This window comes from Festucalex cinctus, chromosome 10 (genome assembly GCF_051991245.1).
Source record: "Festucalex cinctus isolate MCC-2025b chromosome 10, RoL_Fcin_1.0, whole genome shotgun sequence".
Lineage (NCBI taxonomy): Eukaryota > Metazoa > Chordata > Actinopteri > Syngnathiformes > Syngnathidae > Festucalex > Festucalex cinctus.
This window is the reverse complement of record NC_135420.1, coordinates 17,109,048-17,135,894: the sequence shown is the minus strand read 5'-3', so window position 1 is coordinate 17,135,894 and position 26,847 is coordinate 17,109,048. Positions and strand designations below refer to the sequence as shown.

Genomic DNA, 26,847 nt, shown 5'->3' with positions numbered 1-26,847 from the left:
CCATTTCCATTGAGTGGTCTGACGTGCTGTTCCCTGTTTAAAATGGAAGAACGTGTGACCTTGGTGTTTTTGCTACAAGCCCCTGTGCGAAAAACACGGCACAAAAAAAATGATTTCAGGGAACATGCTAGACTGAAGGGCCTTCATTTTTTAGCACAACATACAAGACCAAAATATTGTTCTTGTTTTATTTTGGTTCCGTGAAGTGTGATAGGACAGAGAGGCACCAGGTGAACATTTGAGGAGGAAGGAGGTGACTTAACAGTACAGTACTGTATGTACATTTTTTTTAAATCCTTCTCGTGTTGTGCACTTTCACACATGTCTGTCAGACAAAGTTGAGGTTTGACGATTTGGGCCAAACATATGTTCACCTGTCACACTTTGCTGGGAGGATGCTTTATGGCTCCAAAGACATACGTGTAAATATACGCTGACATGCAGTAACATTGTTTATTTTTATTCTCGTTTTGCTTATTATGCAAAGATGGAGGTGTAATATTAGTACCGCAAATACTGTATATTACATATAAGTTCTTGTTGCGCAACAAATGTTATTCACAGACAGTGATCGAGCAGTTAGCATGTCTGCTTCACAGTTCTGAGGTTTGGGGTTCAAAATTCGGCTCCGGCCTTCCCGTGTTGACTTTGTATGTTCTCCATGTGCTTGCATGGGTGTCCTGCGTGTATGTGAGTATCTTGATTATTATTACTAGGCACATTTGGATGGATCATGGATGCTACAATTAACAAAACAGTTTCTTGTCGTTATTTAAATTCCCAAGGAGGCAGTGTCACAGACGAGTCCCCAGCCCATTAGTTGAGAAGAACCTCTGGGGGCTCCAGATGGACGAGTTGAACCGTCATTTGCCTTCGGTGCCGGTTGGCGTGGGTTCACGTCGCCGCCTGGGAGACCATTATGTGGCTTACGTAATGTACGCTTGTGTGAGTGATTACAAAAAAAAAAGAAAAAAAAGAAAGGAGCATATTTGAAAGTGGAGGCAACAACTACATTTTTTATGATTTTGAAGCCTCATGTTAGTTTTTTTAAATATAAAAATCATTCAAATGTTAATGTTAAGCTTTAGAGTTGTTAAAAGCTTTTCATTGTATGTCAAATTTATTTAGAATACTTTTTACCCGCTGTCAAGTGCAGTTCTCATTAGCAATCAATGGGTGGCGACAATGCACAGCAAAAACAAATATTTGACGCCGCTAAACAAACAGAAGAAGAAGCCACTCAACAGTCATTTTCACTAAACATACACAAGAGGGAAGGATGGCAACGGAAAAGAAGTTTCCTGTTACTAACTTGACAGTTTTTCTTCTCTTTGTGGTGCTTTTGCCGGCTCATGCTTCGGACGAACAAACGAAAACGGCGGAGTTTGACGTGAAACCTGGAGGAACGTTGTACACCTTCACCGAGTCCATTGTACGTATGTTCATGTAAGAACGACTTAATAGTACAGTGTGTATTCTTTTAAAATTGAGTTTTTCACGTTTTGTTTCTTATTATTTAGATGTAATTTTAAAAACATGCCGGTTTACTACTCTGTTGTCACCGCCACACGACAAGAGCCACTGTCTTCTTTGTGTACAAGGCATTTATTGGCTTTATCAGATCTCGTTATTTGTGATTGTCTTGTCAAACATAAGGGAGGACCTCCTGCCTATCAGAAAGCTCGAATGCCGGTTATATCGATGTGCACCGATTTTTCAGCACGCGGTTATGCACCATATGATGTTAAATAACGCGCCTATCAAGGGCTTCCGTCATGTTTTGTCTTTACTTTAAACTGGAAGGCTTTTAAGTCAGCGTTTATAAGCTTACTCATATTTCCTATTGGACGCGACTGCAGACTACCAGACTACACTATGTCGCCTTTTGATGACGCCATAGCCCGTGAACGACTGACACGTCGCTGGCTGCTACAAAGGTGCCATTCATTGGCTGAGGAATGGGAACTCGAATATGCACCTTGGGGGCTTATTTTATTCAATGTAACAATGCTGAAGAAACCATCCCTTAATTGTATCAATGAATTTACATTTCATTAATTAATATTTAACACATGTTATTATTGATTTATTTATTTATTTATTTTACAAGTATTAGGTGTAATTATGTGAATGGAACAAAACTTCATAGTAGCTATGTACACTTTGCACCTTTTAGTCTTACTGATGCTCTTTCATTAGTACTGTTACTATTATTGTTATTTTAATTATGGTGGTACAGAGTTAGTGGTTAATAAAGCTCCCAACCTAAGCTTCAACCTCACAGTTCTGAGGTCGATGGTTGTTCTCAGCACATAAGTGCCAAAATTAGTCAAGTAAAAGACAAATAATGGATTGTCAAACTGAACCAGTTTCAAAAAGGTCGGTGAATACATTTCTGATGTTTCTTAATTGTTCAGCTTTTTTATATACATAAACAATACCAAATAAAGAACAATAATTGCTTAATAAACAATAGTAATCATGAAAAAAGGGTTATGCACTTAATGCAAAATAAAATGTAATGAAATTATTCAATTAATCAGTAGAATAATCAATAGATTAATTGATTCTAAAAATATTAGATAGTTGCATTGTATACAACTGTGTTTTTGTTGATGTAGTGCAAAAATAATTCCACAGCTGGACTGTAGTAAAATTAATTTAATTTTAATAATTCAAATCATTATTCAGATTACTAGTAAAATGGTTGTAATTAGATTGTAGAGCTCAGTAATTTGCACATTTGTACGATAAAGGCTCTGTAATTAGACTAATCAACAATCATCAACTCCCAACTTCTGACACACAAAACTGACCAAACATGAATATAGCTGACCGTGTGTCAACATTCTGTTTCTTTCAGGGTGGGTACGAATGCTCATTCTCATTCGTTGCTCAAGGAGGCACCAATGAGGTTAGTGTAAAAAACAAACAAACAAATGTTTTCCCCACATGAAGTTGCAGCTCTCATAATTCTTTGCACCAAACACACAGAAGCCATCACTGTCTTTTCACAATTTTACTGAGCACCCTTAGTAATTCAAGTCTCAAAAGATGTAACCGCTCAGGACAATTAGAATCAGGACCTGCACCTGTCACAATGCGGAATGTTGTTTGACAGCAGGTGTGAGTCCTGCACTGCAACAGGCACAACAATGCAAATGTAGTATATGTGTGCAAGGGATGATTCATTGTAGTCAATTCCAGTCAACAGATGCTGATTTATTTTGATAGTGTTGAGCTATGTTGTCCTCTGTTTTCTAGAAATGGCACATGAGTGTGGGCCTTAGTGAAGACAACAAGCTGTTTTCCTGCTCTGTGTGGAGGTAAGCCCAATGTGCGCGTGCACACACGACCCACTGTATTAGCTCAGTAATTGGAAAAAAAATTAAACAAGCAAGAATAGCATTGAATTGCTGCCCTGTGTCCTGTAGATGGCAGTATTGTCATTTGTATTCACGCAGCCATACAAACACTGGTGAATATGTTACCACCTTCACTGGTGCTTTGGTGCAGGTAATAAGACTAATAGGAGCGTCAAAGTAGCAATTAAGTTGGAAAAATCCACCATTTGGAATTTATAAACAATGGCTGAGTTTATTGTTTTAAGTTTCATTATAAAGATAATAAGGTACTAGCTGATAATAAGCCTCGTCTATTTTTGGCAGCCTTGTTCTGTGTACACCCCCCACCCCTCCCCCAAAAGGGTTTTTAAAGATGCCACCACAGAAGAGTTCCAGTGATGTCAACCATTGAATCGGAATTGTAAATTACCGCAACATGGAAAAGTGTGTGGGCGCTCAGTATACAATTGTTTTTTATCTTTTTTTTTTTTTTTTTTTTTTTTTTTTTTTTAGGAGCCCACAAAATTGTGCTACATTGATGTATGCATAACGTAGGCCGTAGCGACTTCAAACTATGCAACAAGGAGTGCGCTCTATTTTTCTTAATTTGCTCCAAGACACGATTAATCACCAAACAATTCCACACAGGCGACCAAATAACGATCAATCAATCGATTACAATATCCATCCCTAGTGACAGCAATGAATGTATGCAAATGAATTAATATGCATGACAACTGAAGATTTTGTTTGTTTTCTCTGCTAAGGCCCACAGGGAAATCATACTTGTTTTTCACCGCCTTCAAAATGGAGTTGAAGGGAACCAAAGTTGAATATGCAAATGCGTTCGTAAGTATAAACAAACCACTTTGTGTCATCAGTGTTGTCTTTACAAGTTCACAAACATGAGTCCTGCAGTGTTGGTGCTTGGGGAAAGGTACAGATGGTTAGGTCCAGAAACATTTGGACAATGACAAGTTAATGAATATGAAACAATAATAGTGGATTTAAAATAAAATAATTAAAATTTGCTTGAAGATATTATGCATTATTATCACAGTTTCCAGGTGTTTAAATCGCATCCCTGTGACATGCTTTTGTCAAAATACACCAATCACAAATTATAGTACACTTTACGCACCCTATACCTGGTCTCTGTTGAAATTAGCGACTTTTTAAAAGGGGGGGGGGGGGGGGGGGGTGAAAAGACCATAATGGCCAAGTCATGAGTCAGCCTTTCCTTAGCATAATGACAAAGTGGAGCCAGAGTCTTGTGAGTAGAACGTCATGCAAGAGGGGAAAAAGCGAGACCCCATTAAGTGAATAAAATAATTTTAGCTAGTCAGAAGCTACAGTTAGGTAATCCAACAAAAAATGGGGCACAAGAACTGAACGGTTCCCAGAACAGATCCATTTCCAAAAATAATTTTAGATTTACTTGGTTGTATAGTTTCACTCTTTATGGGTGGGCAGACAGTCCAGAGAATTCAACCAGTTGTGTTAATTTTTTTTAAAAAATACAATAAAATAAAATACAAATAAAATACAAATAAAATACAAATAAAAAGTCATTTTTTGGCCATAATAATGACCTTTTGCTTTTATTGCTTTTGCTGGACAGTTTAAATTCAAGGGTTCCCCAGTTTTGTGTGCCTCACCGGTTGGTAGAATTGAAGTTACACTATATTTTAGCCACTAATGTTCATTTTCCATAATATGTCCCTTCTAAGAGGTTTCACAAAAATATGGTACAGTATTTACCATTCCAATATTAACACATTAATGCAAAGCAAACATGCTGGAAAAAAAAACTGGTGGTGCCCAAACAACTGTGGAAATGACTGTAATCCCTTTTTACACTGCACTTGGCTTTCACCGCAGTTTAGCGCAAGTGTGTCCAAATTTGGCAATGGTTGCTAAGCAACCGAGCAGGTAGTAGCCTGATGGTGTTTCCTGCTGGTTTGGAAGGAGTTCCAAATTGAAACCTTTTAATGAGGTGGAGATATGATACACTACTAGTAAAGCATGTGTGACTACGCTACATTTCATTTCACACTTGTGCTAAAGTGCCCCACCACCTGGTGAATGCAGGATCTACATTCTCAAACACTCTGAAGTTTGCCCCGCCTCCGTTTCTCCTGATGTGTGATCAGTTGGCACAGCACTGGTGTTGGACAGCAAAAAGCTGACACCAATTCAACACCATCGCAAAGACACAAGCCCCGGTGACAGTTTTGACTTGCTATTACCTCGGATGTTCTCCGTATGCACCCGCAACCTCCGTCATTGTGCTGATCAAAGTGCTTCCCCGCACTCTTGAGGAGGTTTGGAAAGTACAGAGTCGGCACAAATGTCACATAATCAAAGCAAAGCGGCGCAGAGGACGAACTTTTTTTTCTTTCTTCATGTAGTCCGTAAATAAGGACGCCTCTAGCTTGGCAGTACAACAAGGCTCACGATGTCGGTACCCTACGCTTGCCTAAGTTTGCCTTTAATATAGCTGAAAACATCTTGAGAGAAATGACACTTCCATTTCCACCACCACTTTTGATATGTTTTGTAAGTTGCCCATGAAATGGGGTAATTTAAATTACCCAGAGCTTCTCCACTAATGATTTGACATAACCTAATGGTCTTGCAAGCAGTGTTCAGATTGTACGTCAGCTGAGTTGTTGTTGTTAGATGCGGAGATTCGTGTTATTTGTAATTTTTTTTTTTCATTTTTCCCCCCTTCAGAACCCTGATATATACCGGTAGTCTCAAAAATCGATGGATTATTTGTTGTCGTTGATTTATTTATTTTTTTCCCCTTAGTGATACTGTTCTCGTGTTGGATGTTTATATCAGTGATTCCCAACCAATTTATGGTACTGCGGAAAAATTATTTAAGATCTCAGTGTGTGTCTTTCTTGAGTTTAGCTTTGTGTTCCACTGAACGGGCCCAGATTTTAAACTAAATGCAGTACATTTGTGAATAAAGTGAGACAAGATCATCTTTATCTATTATTTATTTAAATTTTTTAAATAAGTTCTATTTAAAAAAATCATTTTATTATTATTATTATTATTATTATTAATAATAATAATAATATTTATATTTTATTTATATTTATTATTATATTTATTAATTTAATTTTAATTAATAATTATAAAAATAAATAATAACATTAATTAAAATTTAATTATTTGTTTATTATTATTATTTTTATTATTTATTTCATTTTTTTTTTTTTTTATCTCAGGATATTGTAAATTGACCACAAATACCGATAGGTGCCATTTGTTGTAACTCAGAGTAAACGTACATGTCTGTCTTTATTTTATTTTATTTTTTTTCAATTTGATCATGCACATATTGAACTGGGCAAACTTATCAGCCCATCTTCAGGTAGCATTTTGTTTTATTTTAATGTCACTGTTTTATTGAAATTGAGTAAAAGGGGTGAGTTTTTAGCATAGAATTAGCTAATACAGCAAATAATTTTTATGCTAGTAGCATGTTGACACTAAGCACATTGTAATTTACCCACAATGTACTGTAAAAATTAACATTACTTTAAAAAAAAAAAATGGGTTAACCAACCAATTTTTTGATTTTACCCTGCATTCTCCCCAGTCATTTTTGAAATATCATTAAATATACAGAAAAATAAATGAGTGAACTTCTGATAGAGGATTAGAATGATGTAACTTCCTGCGAACCATGTGACTTGTGGATTATTCCAAATTTTTCAGAGGCGATAGATAATGTATTAGTGTTACAGGACCGAGTGAAATAAAGGGATGCAAATAAAGTATACATTTACAATAAATAGTTTTGTTTTGGTTACCTATGTATAATATGTGCTTTGGTTCAATAAAGGTTGGGAAGCACTGCGTTCGATTGGGCAGTTGAACTTTATATTATGGCCAGACAGTAACATTTCTGCTGTCTTTATTGTGGACGGAAGTGATATCCTGACAAGAGATGCATTATTTGTAAGCCACAGTGTATTTTTTGTAATTAATTTTTGAGGTGTGATAAGATTAAGCCACTGATAGGTTGCCTTTACATTGCCGAGCCAAATTGAATGACGCACATTATCACCACCGTCACTTTGCTTTCTCTTTGATTTATTGTTTTATTTTGCAACTTATCTTCCACCGCTTGTCTCCATGGAAACCTGTTTTATCTATCTCAGGTCGTAGCTGCCACCGTACTACCCAAACAAAAATGAAATCAGGCAGAGGAGACGAGAGAAAAAGGTTGAAACTTTATTTGGGTTTCATGGGGGGAAGGTTGTGTTTGGACTGTCTTCCTGAGCGATTGTTGTGGCCACGCCTCCTTCCACCATTAAGGACGTTCGTTCGCGGCGTTCCCTCCACCTGCTTCGCACACACACAAACCATGTACACGAAGAAATAAGCTTACTGAGTACACAAACGCATGACCTTGTTGTCATATCTTCAGCCTCTTCTTCCCATCATATTCATGTGTGCGTGTGTGTTTGTTTCCAGTCACAGGCAGCAATAGCAGGAGGACAGGATAAGGATCTTAATTCAGAGGAATACACCATCGCAGAGTCCACAGGTGAGCTTTAATCATCTCCCAGTGCTCGTTGTGTCTAGGTCACCCCCACCTCTCATGTGGCCAGGCTACATTAGAATTCACTTTAATCAACATTTTTGGCTTGTTCGCTGTCCAGAATGTCAATTAATTAAAGCCAACAACCATCCGGACCCTAGAATGATCCAATTTTTGGTCTGTGCAGGGATGGCCACTTCTCTCAGTACAGCAGATAATCATAATAATCATGACTGGTGCGTCATGGCAGGTTGTGGGGAATGCATCGGACAAATGCACTTGAATCTAAGATGAAGCTGGTTGCAATCTATCTGACCCACTTTTCGATGCAGGCCAGTCTGTCAAAGTTGAGACAAAAAGTACTTTAAATTATGATCAGATTTGAAGTGTGTGTATGTATGTATGTGTATATATATATATATATATATATATATATATATATATATATATATATATATATATATATATATATATATATATATATATTAAAAAAAAAAAAAAAAAAGCCTTCAGCCTTGTGAAATGAGCCGAAAGTGCTACATTTAAGGCCCACTTTCCTTGTCAAGATTGTCTCTCCAGTTGAACGACGACGACTGTGTCTTTTCCCCTCCATAAAGTAATCTTGTGTCCCTTGTGCCCACCCCCACAGTGACCCACACACAAGGCAAGTTCAACTCTCAACTGTCCAAGCTGATGGCGATCGGACGTACGAGACACGAAGAGCTCTGAGTAGCTCGGGGCTCGGACGCCGCGTCGGGCGAGCGTCCTTCCCGGGTGAGCTTCTGACTTTTAGCTCATTCGTCAATGGTTCCGTTTTGGAGAATGGCTGAGGATGATGAGTAAGAGTGCGAGTATTTGCCCCTCCTGGGCATAAATACAATCAACAATATCCTTTTTAAATTTCCACCGTTTGATGTTTTACATTAAAGGAGCATTCCTCCGTCGCATATTCTAAACTTTTTGAGGCATAATGTGTGCTGATCCGTCAGGGGCTATTCCAGTTGGAATCATAAATGTGCAATTCTAATCATCCGGGCCTCGCAGGACTTTACTGAGAGAGCCCCCAGTAGCACTATAATCCTCAGTATCATCACATCAGAATCTCCAAAACATTTTCTTCAATATTATGTGCAGCATATTTCACACATCATCACTACCTGTGAATTTTATTTTTTGTGTTAGGGTGGGGGTTTGGCCAGAGGGGATTTTTAGAACAATAGCGACTTTTTCTGCAGAGAGATGAAGGGTGTTATTGATACATCATTAATGTGAACTTCATTTGAAATATTTTCAAAACGGTTTTTGGTGCTGTTCGGAAGCAATATGCCATCACGGACCACATCAGTTGCTTACATCCCCCAGAGGAAACATCTCCATAAATTGCTCTCTGATGAATAAAAACTCCAAACACACATCTGATGCTTGTACTTTACCTTGTTTTGATTTGAAAGTTTTAGAAAGTTACTTTTCCCCTCTATTCTACAAAAATAAATAAATAAATAAAAATCACACAAATGTGATGTTTATACCTTCTTGGCTTTGTGGCAGCTTGTGTAGGTTGAGGAAATGGTTTTCGTGGGAATTTTTTTTTTGGCCGCTGGTCAGGTGTTGATGGTCTCAACAGGATGTAAACCACATCTAGGTGATGGCTGGGGAAACACAAGTAAATAAGATGTTGATTAATTTTGTATGAATAGGCATTTTCTTTAAGCAGCGTGTGATTCCTGGTTCAATAAATTTGAGTTGTTATTGAAAATTCTTGTGTTTTTGGAGTTGGTGAACCTTTTCCCTTCACTGCACCTGCACAAAATGGCCAAATTGGCCAAATTATTGCTATGACATGTGTTGTTTCACTTTCACTTGTGCAAGTGCATTTTTGTGACTTTTTGAAGTTTACACTTTGTTGTTTGCTGTTTTGAGTCCACAGACGGGGGAAACGTCATCATCTTGATTTGTTTTGACAGTCGACAACTGTTTTGATATACTGCTACAACTCGGTGAGTTCATCTGCTTTGGAAAGTAAGCGTTTGATCCATTTTTCAGTCAATACAAGAAAATGTTCAGAATTTTGATGATGACTAGATCACTGATTCCAAATCGCTTGAGTGTGCAGTAGCATAGTCCAGCGTTTGCCAACCTCTGTTGAGCCAAGGAACATACTTTAAAAAACATCTCATGTCAACAAAAAGATAAAAAGTTGATACATAGGTTAAAACCCATATAATGAAAGTACATTTGTTTGTTCTGCTCGTCACTATATGTCACTGGCAGAGATGGGTGAACAAAAATACATTATTTGTAGATTTGTACATCATATATATATATTTTTTAGTAGTTTTAAAAAGTCAAAAGTTTCAATAACTGCTAATACTGGCCGTAACCGATAAGGGTGAAGAGACATCGAAGCAGGGCACAATATGATTGGCTGCTTGCAGAGCTGAACCTTATCGGTGAGCAGCAAGGGAAGGGGTGAGCATTTAGGCATGGATGATACCGTACAAACACTTGCTCTTATGATTATTGTGCATTGTCCTACAAAAATTAATTGGTGCCAACAGGTTTTAGTTAACCTCAAGGACAACATGAGTAGCCCATACACGAGTGATGGGACACTGCAGAAAAATAAAAATAGAAGGAAGGTTGACATTTATTTATTTAAACTCAACATGGTACACATTTCTTCTGTACCAAATTGTTAAAAAAATAAAATAAAAAAATAGTGTTCAATGGGGAAAAAAAATGTTGCTTTTATTTACCCAAATATTTCAAGAGAAAGTCATTTTGGATCATTAATTTTAATATTGTGATAATGCAATATTTTTCCTACCGTCATAATCTAATATCGACTCATGCCTAGTTGGAAATTATTTTTATTTTTTTGTAAATATTGTATTAGCAGAGGTACAGTTAACCTGTGTATCATACGACAGAATAATTGCATCATGTTCAATGCAACAATCCCGGATTTCACGCTAAGTAGACGTGCAAATGAATTGCGTTGATATCATTTTTATGTTCATACTTTGTGTGACACTTTGTGTCTTGTTATGCCGTGAGATTTTTCTTATATAAAATATGTGCCTCGCCGCAATAAAGGTTGGGAAAAATACTGGATTAGTCTTTGGTTTGAACTGTTATGAATTATATTTTTTTATGTAAATTGTGCCTGCCAGTGAAACACTGTCAAATCTTTTATGCTTCTTGTCATGCTCAAGATAAACTCATTTTACACACAAATATTCTTAATTTAATCTCTGATGTGATGCAACAATGCGAGACAGTTGCTCAACAAACGCGACTTCATTAAAATAAATGTTTCTAAATGTATTTGCTCCATTAGCATGTATCGTCCCGGGATACATATTTTTCCGTGAGATAAAGGGCTGTCATTGTTTCGTGGCTTTGCGGGGATAGACTAAATCCTGCAGCACATATGGGAACGTATATGACGCTGATCATTCGTGGTCTTATGCAGATACATTATATATGAGTCGGGAGGGATTAATTCATTTTATGTTGAGCCTTAGAGAAAGCAGCTCATCTTGATGGCCGACCTCAAAAGCTGATTAAATATAAAATAAATGTCACATTGACCTGCAACACTTGACCAGTTGATGTTGACTACAGCCACGACACCCACGAGGCATCGTCCCTGTAATAAAAGCATCAAAAGCCGTCCTAGCGCTCTGAATCTCGCCATCACTTCACTCGTGTCCTCTTTATGACACTCCAGGCAGCCTTTATGTTGACATCACCACTCTTTTGCACTTCTAACGTTCCCCCCCGCTCCACGAGCAGAATATAAAAATCACTTTTTTTTTGTTCTAAATACACTCCACGCTGGCAAGAAGCGGGGCAGATTGTGATGGCGTGCTATAAAAGTCCACTCATGATGTTGCTGCTGGGCAGACACGACTTTGTTTGCCAGCTGGTCCGCCTCTCTGCTGCTCCCTCCAAAATATCTCGGCGGCCATCTGATAAAGGCTGTCATGAGATGTTGTAAATACTTTCATGTTCCACTTTTGATGAGCTCAACTTGACTTTGGAGTTTAGAGTCAGAGGTCAACGCGGCAGATTGGCTGCACTAAAACTGCCAAAATAAAGATGTTCTCTGTTCTACTCGTTTGCCCCAAACAGTGGAGCGTTCCAAATGAAATGACCCCAAAGTGGTACAATTTAGAGGTCAACTAAAATAAAGGTTTCATTAAAAATCAAATGAAACCATGTGTGGGGCAGGCAGTGTTGAAACAGTTACCCTATAAAAGTAACTTTACTGATTACTTGCTTTAAAAAGTAACTTGATTACTTTACTCATTACTTGATTTTAAAAGTTACTAATTTACAATTTTTTTTATAGTTATATTCAGCAAATATCTACAACCCTGCTTATCATAATGAACTCCGATAGCGAAAATGTTTGTTTTAATTTAACACATAACATGAGCCTTTGGGGTTTGTTTTTAAATGTGATTTTTAAGTATATTTATTTTGATATTAACCAGAATAATATTGCACACATCTAATATACATTTTTTTTAAATTTATTTTTTATTTTATTTATTTTTTTTTAGAAATGAAAATTACTACTGGAACTAACTAAAATTAAACTAAAACTAAGTATTTAAACAATTAAAAATAACTAATAAAAACTCTGCCCTGAAAACTAATTAAAACTAAATTTAAAAAACAAAACTCAAAACAAAATAAAAACTAACTAAAATGAAAATTCCAAAACTATTAAATCCCCTGCTGCCTATTTTGGCAGCCAACAGATAAAATAATGCCTGTAGTACCTATAAACTGCCCCTAGTTGACAGTATTGCTCTTCCCTCTTCTATAATGTCTGCATGCTTGTAATATTTTCATAATGTGGGCGTAAAATTGAAATGTTTACCGGTACTTTGTAATTCTATTTAGTGCGTGTATTCACTAATTATAATGTAATATTTTCATTGCATTCTTGTTTATTTTTTCTTTATAGGGGAAGCCAACCCAACAATTTTCTTTACAATAATGTTATACGCAGCATTCTGACTAATATTGTATTTATGGAATAGGAGTTAAGCATCAAAATCCACCTGTTTTTAGCCATTTTGGGGCAGCCATTTTGCCACTTGCTGTCCACTGAAAATGACACCCCATTTGACAAAATGTCCGTCCCTTGAGAAGGATAAAAATGGGCTAATTTTGCTGCTTAATTCAAATTCCACAAACGCAATACTAATCATAATGCCATGTTAGGACTAGTGGGTGTGCATAGAACATATTGTAACGAAAATATTTGGGTTGACTTCCCCCTTAACGTGCAGCCCGATTACTTCTTTGTGGATTTTAATTCAATGTGGTTCACAATCAAAAGATTCTGGATTTAAATCTCGGCTCAGCACGTTCTGCGTGGAGTTTGCATGTCCTCCCTGTGCTTGTGTGGGCTTCCTCCCACATTTGGGAAAAAAAATGCAGTTTAGGTTCATTCAATGCTCTGAAGGTGTGTACATGAGTGTGAATGGTTTTCTGTGTATATTGTCTTGTTATTGGCTGGCAATCTTGGATAGGGTTCAACTCGCCTGTGATCCTTATGAGGATGAGCGCTATAGAAAATACAGAAAGTGGAGGATGGATTTGATTGTGATCTATAAATATCTTTAGCCATCCTTAGTTGTTTTTTTCCCCCTATGCTGCTAAACCTCAAGTGAAATTTTCTGGTGAATAATACTGGGAAAAAATAAAATAAAAAATCCGTATTAGTTTGAATGAAACCCCACAGCAGATGACAACCATTCATAATAGATCACTTCCATATACTATGAATTCACCAAATGTTTTTTTTATACTGGTGTGTTATTTTCCATTTTAGTTCAAACTATAAAGCCCAGCTGGTGTTTTGTCATTGGAAAAGCAGCTATCTTCTTCAGCATGACCAAACAGGCTTTTTGGCTTAAGTGATGCTAAAGTCACCAAGCAATCTTATCTTAAAAAAAAAATAAAAAATAAAAATCCTGCTCGAAATAAACTACATAAACACCTCGGGTGTGCGCAATGAGCGACCCAAATGAATAAAACATGGCTTTGCTGTGCCGTAATGAATCAAGACTGCATTCCACAGTCTCCTCTCACACACACCTGCCCCCCCCCTCTATTTTGCATCTCCTGATATTTAGAAGGGAACAGATGGAGATTGTGGCCCGGGTCAGTCAAACCATAGGCAGCAAAGGCAATAGGATTTTTCTAACACCAGGGGTCCTTGAAGGACTGAACCAATGGCCAGCTGCCCCCTGTCGAGTGTACGCTGACCCTGTCAGCTTTGAGCTGCTAGACCCTGCTCTAGTCTTATCTGGCCTGAATACAATTTATCACTTCATTCCCGCCCGCCCCCTATGTGTACTTTAGAGCCAAAGTAGTCTGAGCTGCAATTAGTTCCCATTACATCCCAACACTTGGTGTCGTGTATGCAACCCCCAAGGTTGTAATGCGCTCAGGAGTTGTTGCTTGTCATTTTTGCAATCATGACGCTCTTTTAAATTCTCTAATTGGACCTTATTTTTCTGGTGTCCTTTAAGGGTTGTACGTGTAAAGAATAGGTGAAAACTTCATTACTCAGGCAGGTAGGAGGCACTGGCAAAAATGAGAGACGATGGGCAAAACGGATCTTTTTCACTCTTGAAACAAAATATCGTAACTAGGGGTGTCAAAATTAGTGTGTTAATTTAAAGTTCCTGGAACGCCACAATTTTTATTTTTAACGTGCGATTAATGCCCACCCCTTGGAAAGCCTGTACTATGTCAAAATAATGCATATACTCATGGAGACTGGGGCCAAGTTATATTTTACAATTTTAAAAATGTCCAGATTTTCACAAGTTACTTCATGTGAAAAATTAGATAGCTCCTAATATGAAAAGAAAGATGCACTGAGCTGTCACTGTTATTACAAATGCAGCTATGCACTGCGTGTTTTGTTAATTCTTTCAACATTTAACGTTATGAGGACGTCTTCAACATTTTTTGATCCACTGCACACTCTTATCCTCCTATTTTTCTAATCAGTTAATTACTTGCATAATTTAAAATGGGGGGGGGGGGGGGGGGTGACCCTGATGTTTTCACACGAACAAATTTTCTACACTATTAATAATCCAAGTGCTGTCTTGGAGCCAATCACAAGAAGGAGTCATGCCATATCTCCTATAACAAAACTTAAATTTGGATTTTGTTTTGTGTCGTTTCAGCACACTGTACCCAGATCAGTTTTTCAGGTGTGCTGTCTGAAGTTTTAAACAGTCTTATACAGGATAGTCACATACATCAATTCACACGTAATCAGAATGAGTTAAATAAAAAAAGCTTCGCTTTTATGCGGCTGCTGGCTTGCCTAAAATCATCTAAATTAATAGATTTATTTTGTATTATTCCGTTTGTTCCCCTTTTCCACCGACACAAAATCATCACTTTTACACCTCCAGCCAATCGTGCCACAATCACAGTAGATCAAGCGTCACACAACGAGCAAAAGTGGCCGCAATCTGTTAGAGTGAACATGCAATTTAGCGGGCACAATTTGGGATCATCAAGCCCGAAGAGTGCAATCTGTGGGTGCAAAGCGAGCATCTGCACAGGGGCTCTTGTTACCAGAACATTAACCCAGACAGATGTTATGATGGCCTGTGTGTGTTGCGTCTAAGTACCAAAGAGATTTGTCGACAAGCTGTTCTTTCCTTACTCACCCCAAGTCTACGTCCCGTCACCTTGGAAACCTGCTCTGTCTCAGCTCATTGTGGCCCGGCCTGGAAATTCTCCTGTTGAGTAGAAATGAACTACAAATGGTCATTCATGCCTTAGTATCCTTACGTCTTGACTGTTTGCAATTTTCTCTTCAGGTCTCGCAACAAAACTTCATTAGATCATCTCCACAATCGTTGTTTTTAGCACCATAAGGTCTACTGTATGCAAATTTTTGTTAGCCTAAACTATGGCATTTCTCATTACACTGTATTGGCTAAAGGACTTTTGGTAATGGAATGATATGGTTTGATTGAACATAACAGAAACATTTTTGTCAGCACAATGCATCATGAGATGTATTACAAATTCTAGAGACCATCGTTCACTAGTTTTCATGAAGCATAATTATGGAATACATCGAGGGCACTATATTGTGGTTGACTTATACGGTACTATACAGTAGTACCTTGAGTTTCGAGATCCCCAATTTGGGATTTACAGTATTCAATTTTCTTTTTTGCATTGTGTTCGTGATTAAACATCGGGCTTTAGAGTGAATGCTTGTGTTTGCATTTTACATTTTTTTTTAACGTATTTGTTTTTCTAACCATGGGTCCTACTAAAGTGAGTACTGAGAAGAAGCGGAAGATAAAGATTAAAAAGCTTGAAATTAAATTAAAAAGATAAGCAAAAATAAATAACTAAAGTTCAGCACAAGTGAAGCAAAAAAAAATCGTAAAGGTCTGCAAAAGTGAAGTAAAAAAAAGTAAAAGTTCAGCAAAAGTGAAGTAAAAAACAGTAAAGTCGAGCAAAAGTGAAGAAAAAAGTAAAGTTCAGCAAAAGTGAAGTACGAGCTACATGTTATGTGCTAAGCATGCTTTAGCCCACATTAGAAGAGGCCACCCCCCCACACTATCCCACCCCCACACGGGATGACATGAAACCTGACATGTTGAGGATTTTACTCTGAACAGAATTAGCGCAATAATTGGGATAGAAGATAGTTCTTTTCGTGCCCATTACGTCAGCAAACTCCCTTTCAAATAAACAATGGCGGCTGTTGTAATGTTTACGCACGGGATACGTCATCACGATCACGTGACCAGGATAATGGCGTTCACCACAGTATGTTCTTATTTTGATACTTAATCGGTTTAAAAGAAAATTCAGGGAATAAGATGCCAGAGATATTTGGACTTTTATTCTTGATACTTCATACCAATACTGGAAAATGGGTTATAAGTCTTGTTTCGCTTTAACTTCCCCCTGGTGGCCGAGTCGCACACATTTTAAATAGCACAATGTGCTGGGCTAAAATGGATTAATGGCATTTCCTTTCATTTCAACAGGATAGTTGATTTGAGATACGAATTGTGAGTTATGAGCGTAGTCATGGAATGAATTCAGCTCATAAATCAAGGTACCGCTATATAGTGGATAGGGAATGTTTCCAAACACAGTCTATGTGAAGCAATTTTCGAGTCCTGTCTGGGAAAAGTGCTACATAAATAAACGTACTTGTTGTCGGAGGGGCCGCAGTCTCACACCGTGGTTGAGAGCAGTCTTCTCTTCTCAGGATAAGGAGGAGCTTTGCGGGGATCCTGCGTTGTCTTTGCGGCTTCCGAGAGTCTGTGGTGAGGGTAAGGCGGAGGCTTGCGACCCTTGCGGCCTTGCGTCTTGGCGGCCCCCGCGAGAGGGGGTCCCGCTGAGGACGCTCGCCTCTCTCTGTCCGCGTGGGCCGGCGTCTCCGAGTCTGCGGGTGGGCAGCTGGCGGACGGGTGTCGGGATGTCGCGGACGGACAGAAGCGCACGGTCGGCGGGTGCTCGCTTCGCGGCGGCTCGATAACGACGGATGGGCTGAGCACGGCGGTCGCGTGACACTTTGGGGACAACGGGGAGATGGGGCTAACCATGACGGAGGACGAGCCACCCGGGGAGGATGGAGGGGACTTGGGGAGGTTGACCGTCAACGGGGAGAGTCCGGGGGTGGGCGGCCGAACGGGGAGACTTCTTTGAGGGGATGAATTGGGATGCGGCTGAGTGGAGGAATCGTGATTGTTGACCAACGTTAGCAAGCCTCCGCGTCGGGGGGAACTTCCAAAGCGAAGAGTTCTGGTCAACTCTGTGCTTAGTTGGCATGGCAACTCAACTGGGGGTGATCTCCTCGCAGTGGGATGGTCTCTCCTCAGGGTGAAAGTGGCTCCTCGGTGGTCTATAGAGACGGAGGGTCTCGGATGAGCGCTGATTACTGTCACCTCATTGGAGCCAGAAGAGGAACAGCTCTCGCCTCCTTCTGCCTGGTACTGATCTTCTTCATCCAGGTCTATGCAGGAGGTCAGATAGTCGATCTGATGCACCACCTGGATAAAAACAACAGTTATAGTTAGATAGCTAGTGAATGACTTAATCACTCCATCACGCACGGCAACAAATGGAGTTAGTACGAGAGAGATGTCTCCCCCAGCTAGCTAGCTAGCCATTTTCACTGAAGCAACTCCCTTCGCTCTCAGGCTGTTTTACTGGATTTTGACTGATTTTGCAAGGCCCACAGAATATTGTGTTCTATTGCTATAAAAACATGGAACCTACCAAGAGAAAGTTTAGTCTCTTCTTTCATCAGGAAAAAAAAAGTATATTTCTATCTGTTTCTGTTCTGCAGCAACTATTAGAATATAGCTAAGTTTCATCATTAGTCACAAATCTATTTAAAACAGTGGGGGAAAGAGGTTGTTGCAACATGGCCCTGGTTGAGCTCTGCCACCTGCTGGCCGTTTTTGTTTTCAGTTCAGAGCCTGCATCAAAGCCTTCTGTTTGCTCTACCATAAAAAAACGTATAAATGCATCTTTGGAAGTATGATATTTAAAATAGAACGTATTGTTAGGTTTACACACCAAAACATGTTGAACACACAGACTCAAGGATGAGAAGACAAGACTTTTGGTTTTTACTCGCAGCGAGGAGAGCAGAGTTGTCAGTTACAAACTGACAAAGATGCTCTGACAATTCTCTTGCTTCCTTTCTTTTTATTTGGGATTGTTCCCTATCCGGTTACAAAATGGCGTTGCACTACTAAGGGGTGGGGAAAGCGCAATATTGCAATGCTGAATTTTCTTAGATTAACGTACTGTTTGATTGGATGTAAGTGTGTTGCAATAAGCATGTGATTATCCATTAGCAATGAAAGTTCTCGTTTTCGCTTCTGCCCCAGACTGTTTGACTCATTTTAAACACAGCCACACTGTCTGGTACAGTTCATCTGAAAAAATGGGTGCAAAGTAGTTCACTTAAAGTTCATATGAGTGTGACGCATTTTAGCAAATATATAATAACTTAGATACACTTTAACCGTAACACGTATTTATACGTTTTTGGAAGAAAATGAGTTAAGAGGTTGGCAGTGGACTAGCAACAGTCATTGATAGACCATACTGCTTGGCATTTTACTATCCCTAGCCTCCATATAGCTGGATGGTAGCGTGCTGCACTAAAACCTTGACAGGTGAAATTTATTTGACTTTCTCTAAACCTTTAAATACATATGTCCAAACTGTTTGGTGTTTCAGTACGTTTTACAAAGCTGGAGCTGAACATGAAAATGTCTTAACCGTACATGTTCATCATCTAACACGTAATTATCAGTTAAGCACAGCTCATCCATCCTATTAAGCAGATAATGTGCTTTTAGATGATCCGATCATGGCTTCATCGGATTTATAAGAACGTTTAGTGCCGGGTTTTAATTATTAGGTTTAAATAATGAATACAATGTGCGTGTGGTGAAAAATATTGGAGATAGTCTCCCAAAGCCCAAAATGTGTGGCTGTTATTTGGCACACTTGAAACTTGATTGATTATTGATGAGGAGCAGTGACTTGAATGTTAGCATACTTCGTATTTGTGTGTTCACCGAACTTATTGCATGGATCAGCTTGACTTCAAAATATTAGTAATATCAACTATTTGTTTTTTCTTAGTTGCTGCATTTGAAATGTCAACATTTAAAGGCGCATTCATAAACCAATAAAGCCACAGAAGATTAAATTGTAGGCAGTTTGATGGTGTTTGACATTTATGAAGGAGAAAGTCAATGTGCAATTATGAAAATTGATGTTTTGCATTTGATTGCTCTATTTTTTTTTCTCCTTCCAGGTGTGCTTTGTCCCAATAAAAGTTGGGAAGCACTGATGTAAAATGCAGGAATAGACAGACAGTAAGATAATGATTGCAAAAGGGACCATGTATATTTATATAAGCCAGTCACAGAGTTACAGTGTCTTTGGCGCGGCACACACATCGAGTAAAATAATGGCAGCTGCGATGATTGGAGAAAATTACTCTGGGGGAAATGTTTGACCTCTCCCTCCACCTGTGCACGGATAAATCCTGAGCTGCAACAGAAGTATTGTTTTTTTGTGTGTTTTTTTTTTAATGTTCAAAAAACATCCTTGCTAATGTCAAAGGATGACCTGTTTTCCCCCCCTCCATGTAGCTTTATGGCGCAGGCATTTGGTTATACTTTGAAGTGCAGAGTGCGTGTTTGTGTGTCTGATGCTGGGCTAGCAGCTTGTTATAATGTCAGGAATCACCAGAGATAAAAGAGCACAGGACCCTGATTTACTGCTGCTGCAGCTCCCCAGTGTGTTGATTATAAACAATAGTTGTTCTTCAAGCAGTGCTGAGGAATGCTGAGAGACGTTCACTTGTCGAGGGGTTGCACGTTGTTGGGTTTAATTTGCACGAATGGCGGCTAATGATGTGCTTTTAATCATCTCAACGTGGTCGATATTGCAGTAAGTTGGTTAGTTATGTAGAATTTTCAATTACTTAAATACTTAACGGACGCATTATGGAAAATTGACTTTTCAATGAATGTATAGGCCTACTTTACTCCATTAAGTGTGAAATTAATATTTTCTGTAAACAAGCTGCACTTCTTAACTAAATTTACAGAATAATTGCCCCCGTATAGAATTTCGACTTCCATGACATGGTCAGATAGGTTAGGTGAAGATTCAGAGCCACTATCAAGTAGGGATGAACGATTGATTTAATATGCGATTATTTTTTCAAAGTCCCCTCATGTATTTTCAAACAAACAAAAGCAATAACTAACAATAAAGAGTATCAAATTAATTATACATAAAGAAAAAAAGGTACTGTAAGGGTCAGTTTTTGATCTCCAGACTTATTTTTTAAATGTTTTATTTTTCATTTGCCAAATAGACTGTGAATTCATATGAAACTACTTCAAATGGAGTTATTTACTTACGAAACACTTTGACTGCTGATCAGTGTGATGTTTTGTATTTAATTGTTCATACCTACTATCAAGTGAATTGTAGCGTATATGAAGTGCTGTCACAATGTGTGAAAATGCGATTACTGTAAACTCACTATTCACGGAGGTTAGAGATCAAGAAAAAAAAACAGTTACATTGGGGTCTTTACTTACAAATTCAACTTGTTCTATGACCACGCTCATAACTCAAAACTCTCGTATCTCAAATCATGTTTGAAATGAATGGAAATGCCATTATTCTGTTCCTGCCCCATTCTGTGCTCCTTTTGTTCTCGCCTTGGCCACCAGGGGGCAGATCAATACAGACAAGAGTACGTAAATTCGCAAAAGGGCCCTTTTTACAAAACTGAGCTCTACTTCCACGAGTGCTTGCTTGCCCGTTTGTCTTTTTTTTTTTTTTTTTAAATAAATAAATATTTGCATATGCCTTATTTAAGTGCTGCTAATTTGAATAATAGACAGACTGGCAATGTTGACGAGTAACTAGTGCCCATTACTGTAGTTTGGATGAGCGAAAGTAAAAAAAAAAAAAATAATAAAAGAAGTGTATACTACCAATGTTGAGTTAAAATATATATTTAACATTTTTATTTATAAATAAATACAAACACAAAATAACGAAAAGCAAAATCCTGATGGACACAGACAGACAGCACTTGATTCTGGCCATGGCTTGAAAGTGGCTTTGAATCTTCAGCCAGTCTAGCTTGTCATTTTGGCAGAGAAATTTGGTTATAATGTAAATTTGCCTCGCAGCTTTGCCTTAAAAGACAAAAAAAAGAATTACTTGACTGTTTAATTTTACTCTTGATGGGTGGGCAGGCACTCCTGAAACCCAAGTACTAGTTTTCAAACCACTTAAAAGTACCAAATTTGGTTTAAGGTACAGAATAATAATTTCCAATAACTCTGGAGTCTTTGATTGTTCGTGACTGTTATTCTAATGAGCAGACAGTAATCCGGTAAACGCCGTAGCAAAACATCGCCTTTCTACTTTTGCTCTTCTGTTGGTAGCGGCTGTCAAATGGGTTTAACTTAAAAGCAGCTGCAGGATCATTAGAATTCAACCAGTAATTGGTTCCTAAATCAAACTGAAGGAGCGGGTTCATGCAACAGAATGATATAACAGGCCTTTGAAATACAGAAAGGCGACCAAAAAGTCTTCTGTGCCTTGTCTGTCTTTGATGTGTTGACTCCTTTTTGTGAAAATGGGGGATTTTTTTGTCATTCACACAAAGTGTCAGCCTGTTGCCAACCTCCTGTCGAGGCGACGCGCTCTTTCATCAGCCGTATATCAACACAAGCACACGCCAACCGTTCCCCTCCGACCCCGCATGACGAGGTTAATGCCCGAGCTTTATCACTGACCCAGCGGATGCGGATGAAATGCGGATAATGTGCAACGCGCGAGGGGCCCGGCGATAAATGGATAGTGAAAGGCGGTGCAGCTGAGCCTTGAACAGCATCTGTCCGGGAGAACGAAGAGTTTGGAGGAAAGGGATGATGATGATGATGATGACGGTATAGGGGGAGGAAGAACACAGAGAAGCAGGTGGACGTTTCGCCTAATGTCACAGCGCATCATCTCGGGAAGCCCGTGAACGCGTGTGGCAAATGAGGCGTGACTCTCGACTCATTCACTCCCGTTAAAAAAATAAATAAATAAATAAAAAACTACGCATGACTTGAGAGCAAACACTGCGCACGGTGGAGACGAGAGATGCGAGTGGGAGCAAGAGAGGAGTTTCGGGAATAATTTGCAGACTGTGTTGGATGCACCCAACCCAAATGCTGACTCTCTAATGCATATTTAATTCTGCTGAAGGCGTACAGTTTGAGTATGCAAAGTCATAAAAGTCTCAAGACGGGGGTGTCATAAGGAGGTAGGGGGTGGAGTCGGTGAGGTTCCACATTTTTACTTTTAAGGGTCTAATGGCTTGTCACCTGGGCGTTATACCCTCGAGGATACGTTTTGGGACCCTTACACTTTGTACACATTTGCTTTACAGATTACTGTCTAGATCAGGGATGGTCAACTTTACAAAATGGCTTTTGCTAACATGCCTGATCAGGTGACAGTTGCAATAACACCATTCACCAGTAGATGGCAGACATCACTTAGTACTGGTCTAGATTAATACAACTAGTAGGGCTGTGCAATAAAATCGAAATTCAATTACAATTTCAATTAAACTCCACAATTACAAAATCAGCATAATCGTAAAAAAACGATTATTGATACTAATTTTTCAGTTGTTTCAATTTATGCATTTGCACCATTTGACATTTTAAAATAACTAATTTAATTAATTTTGTTTCATCCAAAAGGAACATGCATAATTATAGTGTTTCAAAGAATTTTATGTCCTAATATTTTTTTGTTTTTTACATTTAAAATTGTCTTGTTTTGTACCAAAAATACATGAATACATGAGTGTCCTACTGCACAGTGCACATGCTGCATTCCAACTTCAAGTTTTTGTCTAAATATATATATGTATTATTATGATTATTATTATTATTATTAATTCTGTTTGGTCCAAGAGGAACTTACATAATTACTATTAATATTTTTAAATGGTTAAACATTGTTTTGTACCAAAAAATAATCATCAATAATCAATAATAATCGTGATTTCAATTATTGCCAAAATAATTGTGATTATTATTTTTCCCATAGTCGAGCAGCCTTAACAACGTATTTATTTCTGTAAACTGCATTGTGTACAATTGGCTCTTTCAAAAGGCATTCACATAGAGTGAGCACTTATTGTATCCTTACGTGTAAACAAACATTTTAAATGTTCATTTATGTACCTCTTCTAACCATAAACAGTATTTTTTGTACCTCAATTGTGAACCCTTTTAATTTAAAATGGTCAAAATTACAATTATTACATTAATACATACAATATAAAAATATAAATATAATAATTATGATAATAATATAATGTAAAAAAATATAATAAACATTACAAAAATTGCCCCCTTTTTTCCGAGTATGCAGTAGTACCTTGACTTAAGAGTTGTATTTGTTCTGTGACTAAAATTGTAACTCAGTTTACTTGTACAGTGGTGCCCTGAGATATGAGTGACCCACCTTAGGAGTTTCTCAAGACAAAAGCTGGCATTTGGCTGTTTTTTCCCCATTTTACTTACAGCCTGCTAGCTTAATGCTAACACTACCTGGAAATGGCATAGACAGGCTAATAAATAGCATCGAGCCTACATTGTCTTATATTGCTTTAAAGGGAAGTCAAGTCAAAAATGTTCTTTATTATGTTTAATGCGAACCCACTACTCGAAACACAGCATTCAATTAATATTGTGTTTGTGGAACACGACTTAAGCAGAAAAAAAGCCATCTCAAGGGATCACGATTTTGTCCCTTGCTGTTGATTGAAAATGACACCACCGTTGCTCAGGACTCAAGTAACGACCTATCATGCTCACCTGTTGTCTAAGTTTGGTCATGTGACATTTGCAAGCAGTACAACTCACATGCATATATTATTTATCCTCTGCATAAAATTATTAATATTACTGCAGTTTACCGAGTCACAGTAGTTGTGAAACTCTTTTTAGTTTGTGTGGCTGACTGTATTATACTGCCACGTGGTGACCCTTTAAATGATGTTATTACTAAATGTCTTATTAAAGCACATTTTCCAGATTTAAAAAACACATTACATCCAGTTTAATGGGTTATTTAGAGAGGCTGTAACGAATTAATGGCATTTCATTAGTTTGAGTGGGGAACGATGATTTGAGATATGAGTGGTTTGAGTTACGAGCGTGGTCACAAAACAAATTAAACTAGTAAAACAATTACATTTTTCACATTGAAATTAATTCAAATGCTCGTATTAATCTTTTCCTGCCCTCCAGAAAAAAACCCATTTTTTTTGTTTTTTGAATGAAAAAAATATAGCATTGTTGTGAAAACAAAAAAACATTGAGAATGTAAAGTAAACTGGTTTTATTAAGTGTAATACTGTATGTACTGTAGTATTCGTGTAAGCCTTTTAAGGGGCGTGGCCAAGTTAATGATGTCAAATGGAGTTGGATTTAGTTGGGCCCTGCAGCTGGTCTTTGCCAGTGTTTTGTATTTCTGTCTTTGACTGACCTTTTCAATTAACGTCTAAAGTTTATTGTTCTGAAGGATTCCAGATTATGGATGAAACTCTAAAACATGCAGTCATCCGTCTTCTCATAACACTTGTTGTCATTAGTGTCTCGGGTGAGTAGTCGTAACAGAGCTCTGGGGGAAACGATAACTGCGACGTGGGCCTGCGACAATTTAATTAAATCTAATTTAGAGTCTTCAATAAACCTAACGCACATTTGCGGAATGTGGGAGGACTCCGAAGTCCCTGGAGAAAAATGCAAACCCAACACAGGAATTGTCTGAGCGTCAAATATCTTTACCTCTTTCATTTCCTGCTGAACATCCCTCAGTGCCGTCAGAACCTGCTCCAGATTGTCCACCACCCGCTTGAGCTGGTTCCGCACCATTTTGCGATTGCACTCCGCCCCCTTCCTGCGTGATTCCGCGTCACTCTTTGGTTTCTGCTGGACCCACCTGGCCTGGTTGGCGCCCAGAGCCGCGATGCGCTTGCCGTGTTTCCCTGGCCCTCGCAGAGTGGTGGTAAAACCCAAACCTCTGTGAGGGACCTCCGTGGAAAAAATGACTCCATTGCGCGGGGCGCCTGAGCCGTCCACAGGTGGTTCTCTGAGCACGCTCAGGTCTCTTTGGCTCTGACAGTTCCTGCTGATGTAGCTGAAACTGGACCGGAAGCCACGGTGTCCGTCTTTTGATGATCCCTGAGGGTTTGAGCTGAGCCAGACTGATGACTGAAGGTCTCTCTGGTGAATAACATGGCTGGTGTAGTCCCAAATGTCCTCCCTCCTCTCCTCCATGCGGACGCCAACCTTCGAGTCTGGGCTTTCGATTAGCAACGCGGGAGTAGGAACCTGGGGACTTCCCGCAGGAGGTCCGTGGCTAACGGGATCGAATTCCACTTCTGAGGACTGCTTGGCCTTTACCGGACTGCCTTCCTTCGGTTTCCCCAAAATGTGGTGGCCCCTCAGCACCACCGGTAGCATCCTGGCCACCCCCACGCCATTGCAACGCAACTCGCTCTTCTTCGCCTTGTTCTTCCCCGGGATGGAGAAGATCCCGATCCCTTTGGTCCTCTCCAGAGGGGCCAGGTTGTCGCGGAGCTCGGGATTGGATTTGTAGGGCCCGTTGAGCCCCAGGTCAGCACTTTGCTGGGACTTGAGACTGTTGCGCAGCCACGGGATGAAGTGAGGGGCATGGGGCTTGAAGGCTCTGTGCTCCTTGGCCGCCGGAGCCCTGCTGTCAGAGAACATGCTGACGGATGACGTCCGCGAGAAGCGCGGGGGGGACGGACTCCTGAGATGGCGAGCGCTTCCTTCCCTGTTGCCATAAATCTCCTCCCACTTTTGCCATCAACTTGGGCAGTATCTCCTCAATCTGTCTTCCCTTCCTCCTCTACAACTTTGATCCGATTTGCTCCCACTCGCAGCTCATCCTCAAAACCACCCGAGCCTCGTTTCCTGTTTTTGATCTTATCACTCTGCCTCCTTTTTCTACCTTCTCCCCCCGACTTCTGTCTCTGGAGCCTCCTTTTGGACCTGCGTCTCCTCTTCCAGCCCTCCAGCGTCTCACTGGCTCACAACGGCGGAGGCTTCTCGACTCTCTCACTCTCTCTCTCTCTTTTCTCTGCCTCCCCCCTTTTGCTCTGCAGCGCACCGCACTGCCTCCAATTCCCACTCTTTCTTCCTCCCACTCCCTCTCACGATTCTAACTCACTGCCCTCATCTCTCCGTTTCTCTCTCTCTTTCTCTGTGGTCAGTCCTTTATCGTCTCCTGTCATCGCAACTGTCCCGTTCGCCT

At 39.2% G+C, this 26,847-nt stretch overlaps 2 protein-coding genes across 6 annotated transcripts; one reads left to right on the top strand and one right to left on the bottom strand.

Annotated features, from left to right (window-relative positions):
* Positions 1 to 1,243: 1,243 nt before the first annotated feature.
* On the top strand, positions 1,244 to 11,212 carry mydgf (myeloid-derived growth factor). 4 transcript variants are annotated; one of them, XM_077535563.1, is made up of 7 exons: positions 1,244 to 1,432; positions 2,864 to 2,914; positions 3,265 to 3,326; positions 4,112 to 4,193; positions 7,842 to 7,914; positions 8,558 to 8,682; positions 9,836 to 11,212. In XM_077535563.1, the coding sequence occupies exons 1-6, from the start codon at positions 1,280 to 1,282 to the stop codon at positions 8,635 to 8,637; spliced, it is 501 nt and encodes a 166-aa protein (XP_077391689.1). In that variant the 5' UTR covers positions 1,244 to 1,279; the 3' UTR covers positions 8,638 to 8,682; positions 9,836 to 11,212. The 4 variants fall into 4 exon arrangements, with proteins under 4 accessions (XP_077391689.1, XP_077391690.1, XP_077391688.1 ...); XM_077535564.1 differs by having other exon boundaries at positions 9,829 to 11,212; XM_077535562.1 differs by lacking the exon at positions 9,836 to 11,212 and adding an exon at positions 9,091 to 9,322.
* LOC144027756 (uncharacterized) lies at positions 7,615 to 26,847 on the bottom strand. Of its 2 annotated transcripts, none has more exons than XM_077535556.1 (5): positions 25,356 to 26,847; positions 17,146 to 17,987; positions 15,630 to 15,701; positions 9,438 to 9,557; positions 7,615 to 7,712 (listed from the first exon to the last, which is right to left on the bottom strand). In XM_077535556.1, the coding sequence occupies exons 1-2, from the start codon at positions 26,298 to 26,300 to the stop codon at positions 17,169 to 17,171; spliced, it is 1,764 nt and encodes a 587-aa protein (XP_077391682.1). In that variant the 5' UTR covers positions 26,301 to 26,847; the 3' UTR covers positions 7,615 to 7,712; positions 9,438 to 9,557; positions 15,630 to 15,701; positions 17,146 to 17,168. The 2 variants fall into 2 exon arrangements, with proteins under 2 accessions (XP_077391682.1, XP_077391683.1); XM_077535557.1 differs by having other exon boundaries at positions 7,628 to 7,709.

Coding starts and splice junctions, on each gene's coding strand:
- mydgf (XM_077535563.1), top strand. CDS start 1,280: ATGGCAACGGAAAAGAAGTTTCCTGTTACTAACTTGACAGTTTTTCTT. Junction 1,433..2,863: donor ACACCTTCACCGAGTCCATT/GTACGTATGTTC, acceptor TGTTTCTTTCAG/GGTGGGTACGAATGCTCATT. Junction 3,327..4,111: donor TTTTCCTGCTCTGTGTGGAG/GTAAGCCCAATG, acceptor TTCTCTGCTAAG/GCCCACAGGGAAATCATACT.
- LOC144027756 (XM_077535556.1), bottom strand. CDS start 26,300: ATGTTCTCTGACAGCAGGGCTCCGGCGGCCAAGGAGCACAGAGCCTTC. Junction 17,988..25,355: donor TTCAGCAGGAAATGAAAGAG/GTAAAGATATTT, acceptor GTTTTTATCCAG/GTGGTGCATCAGATCGACTA.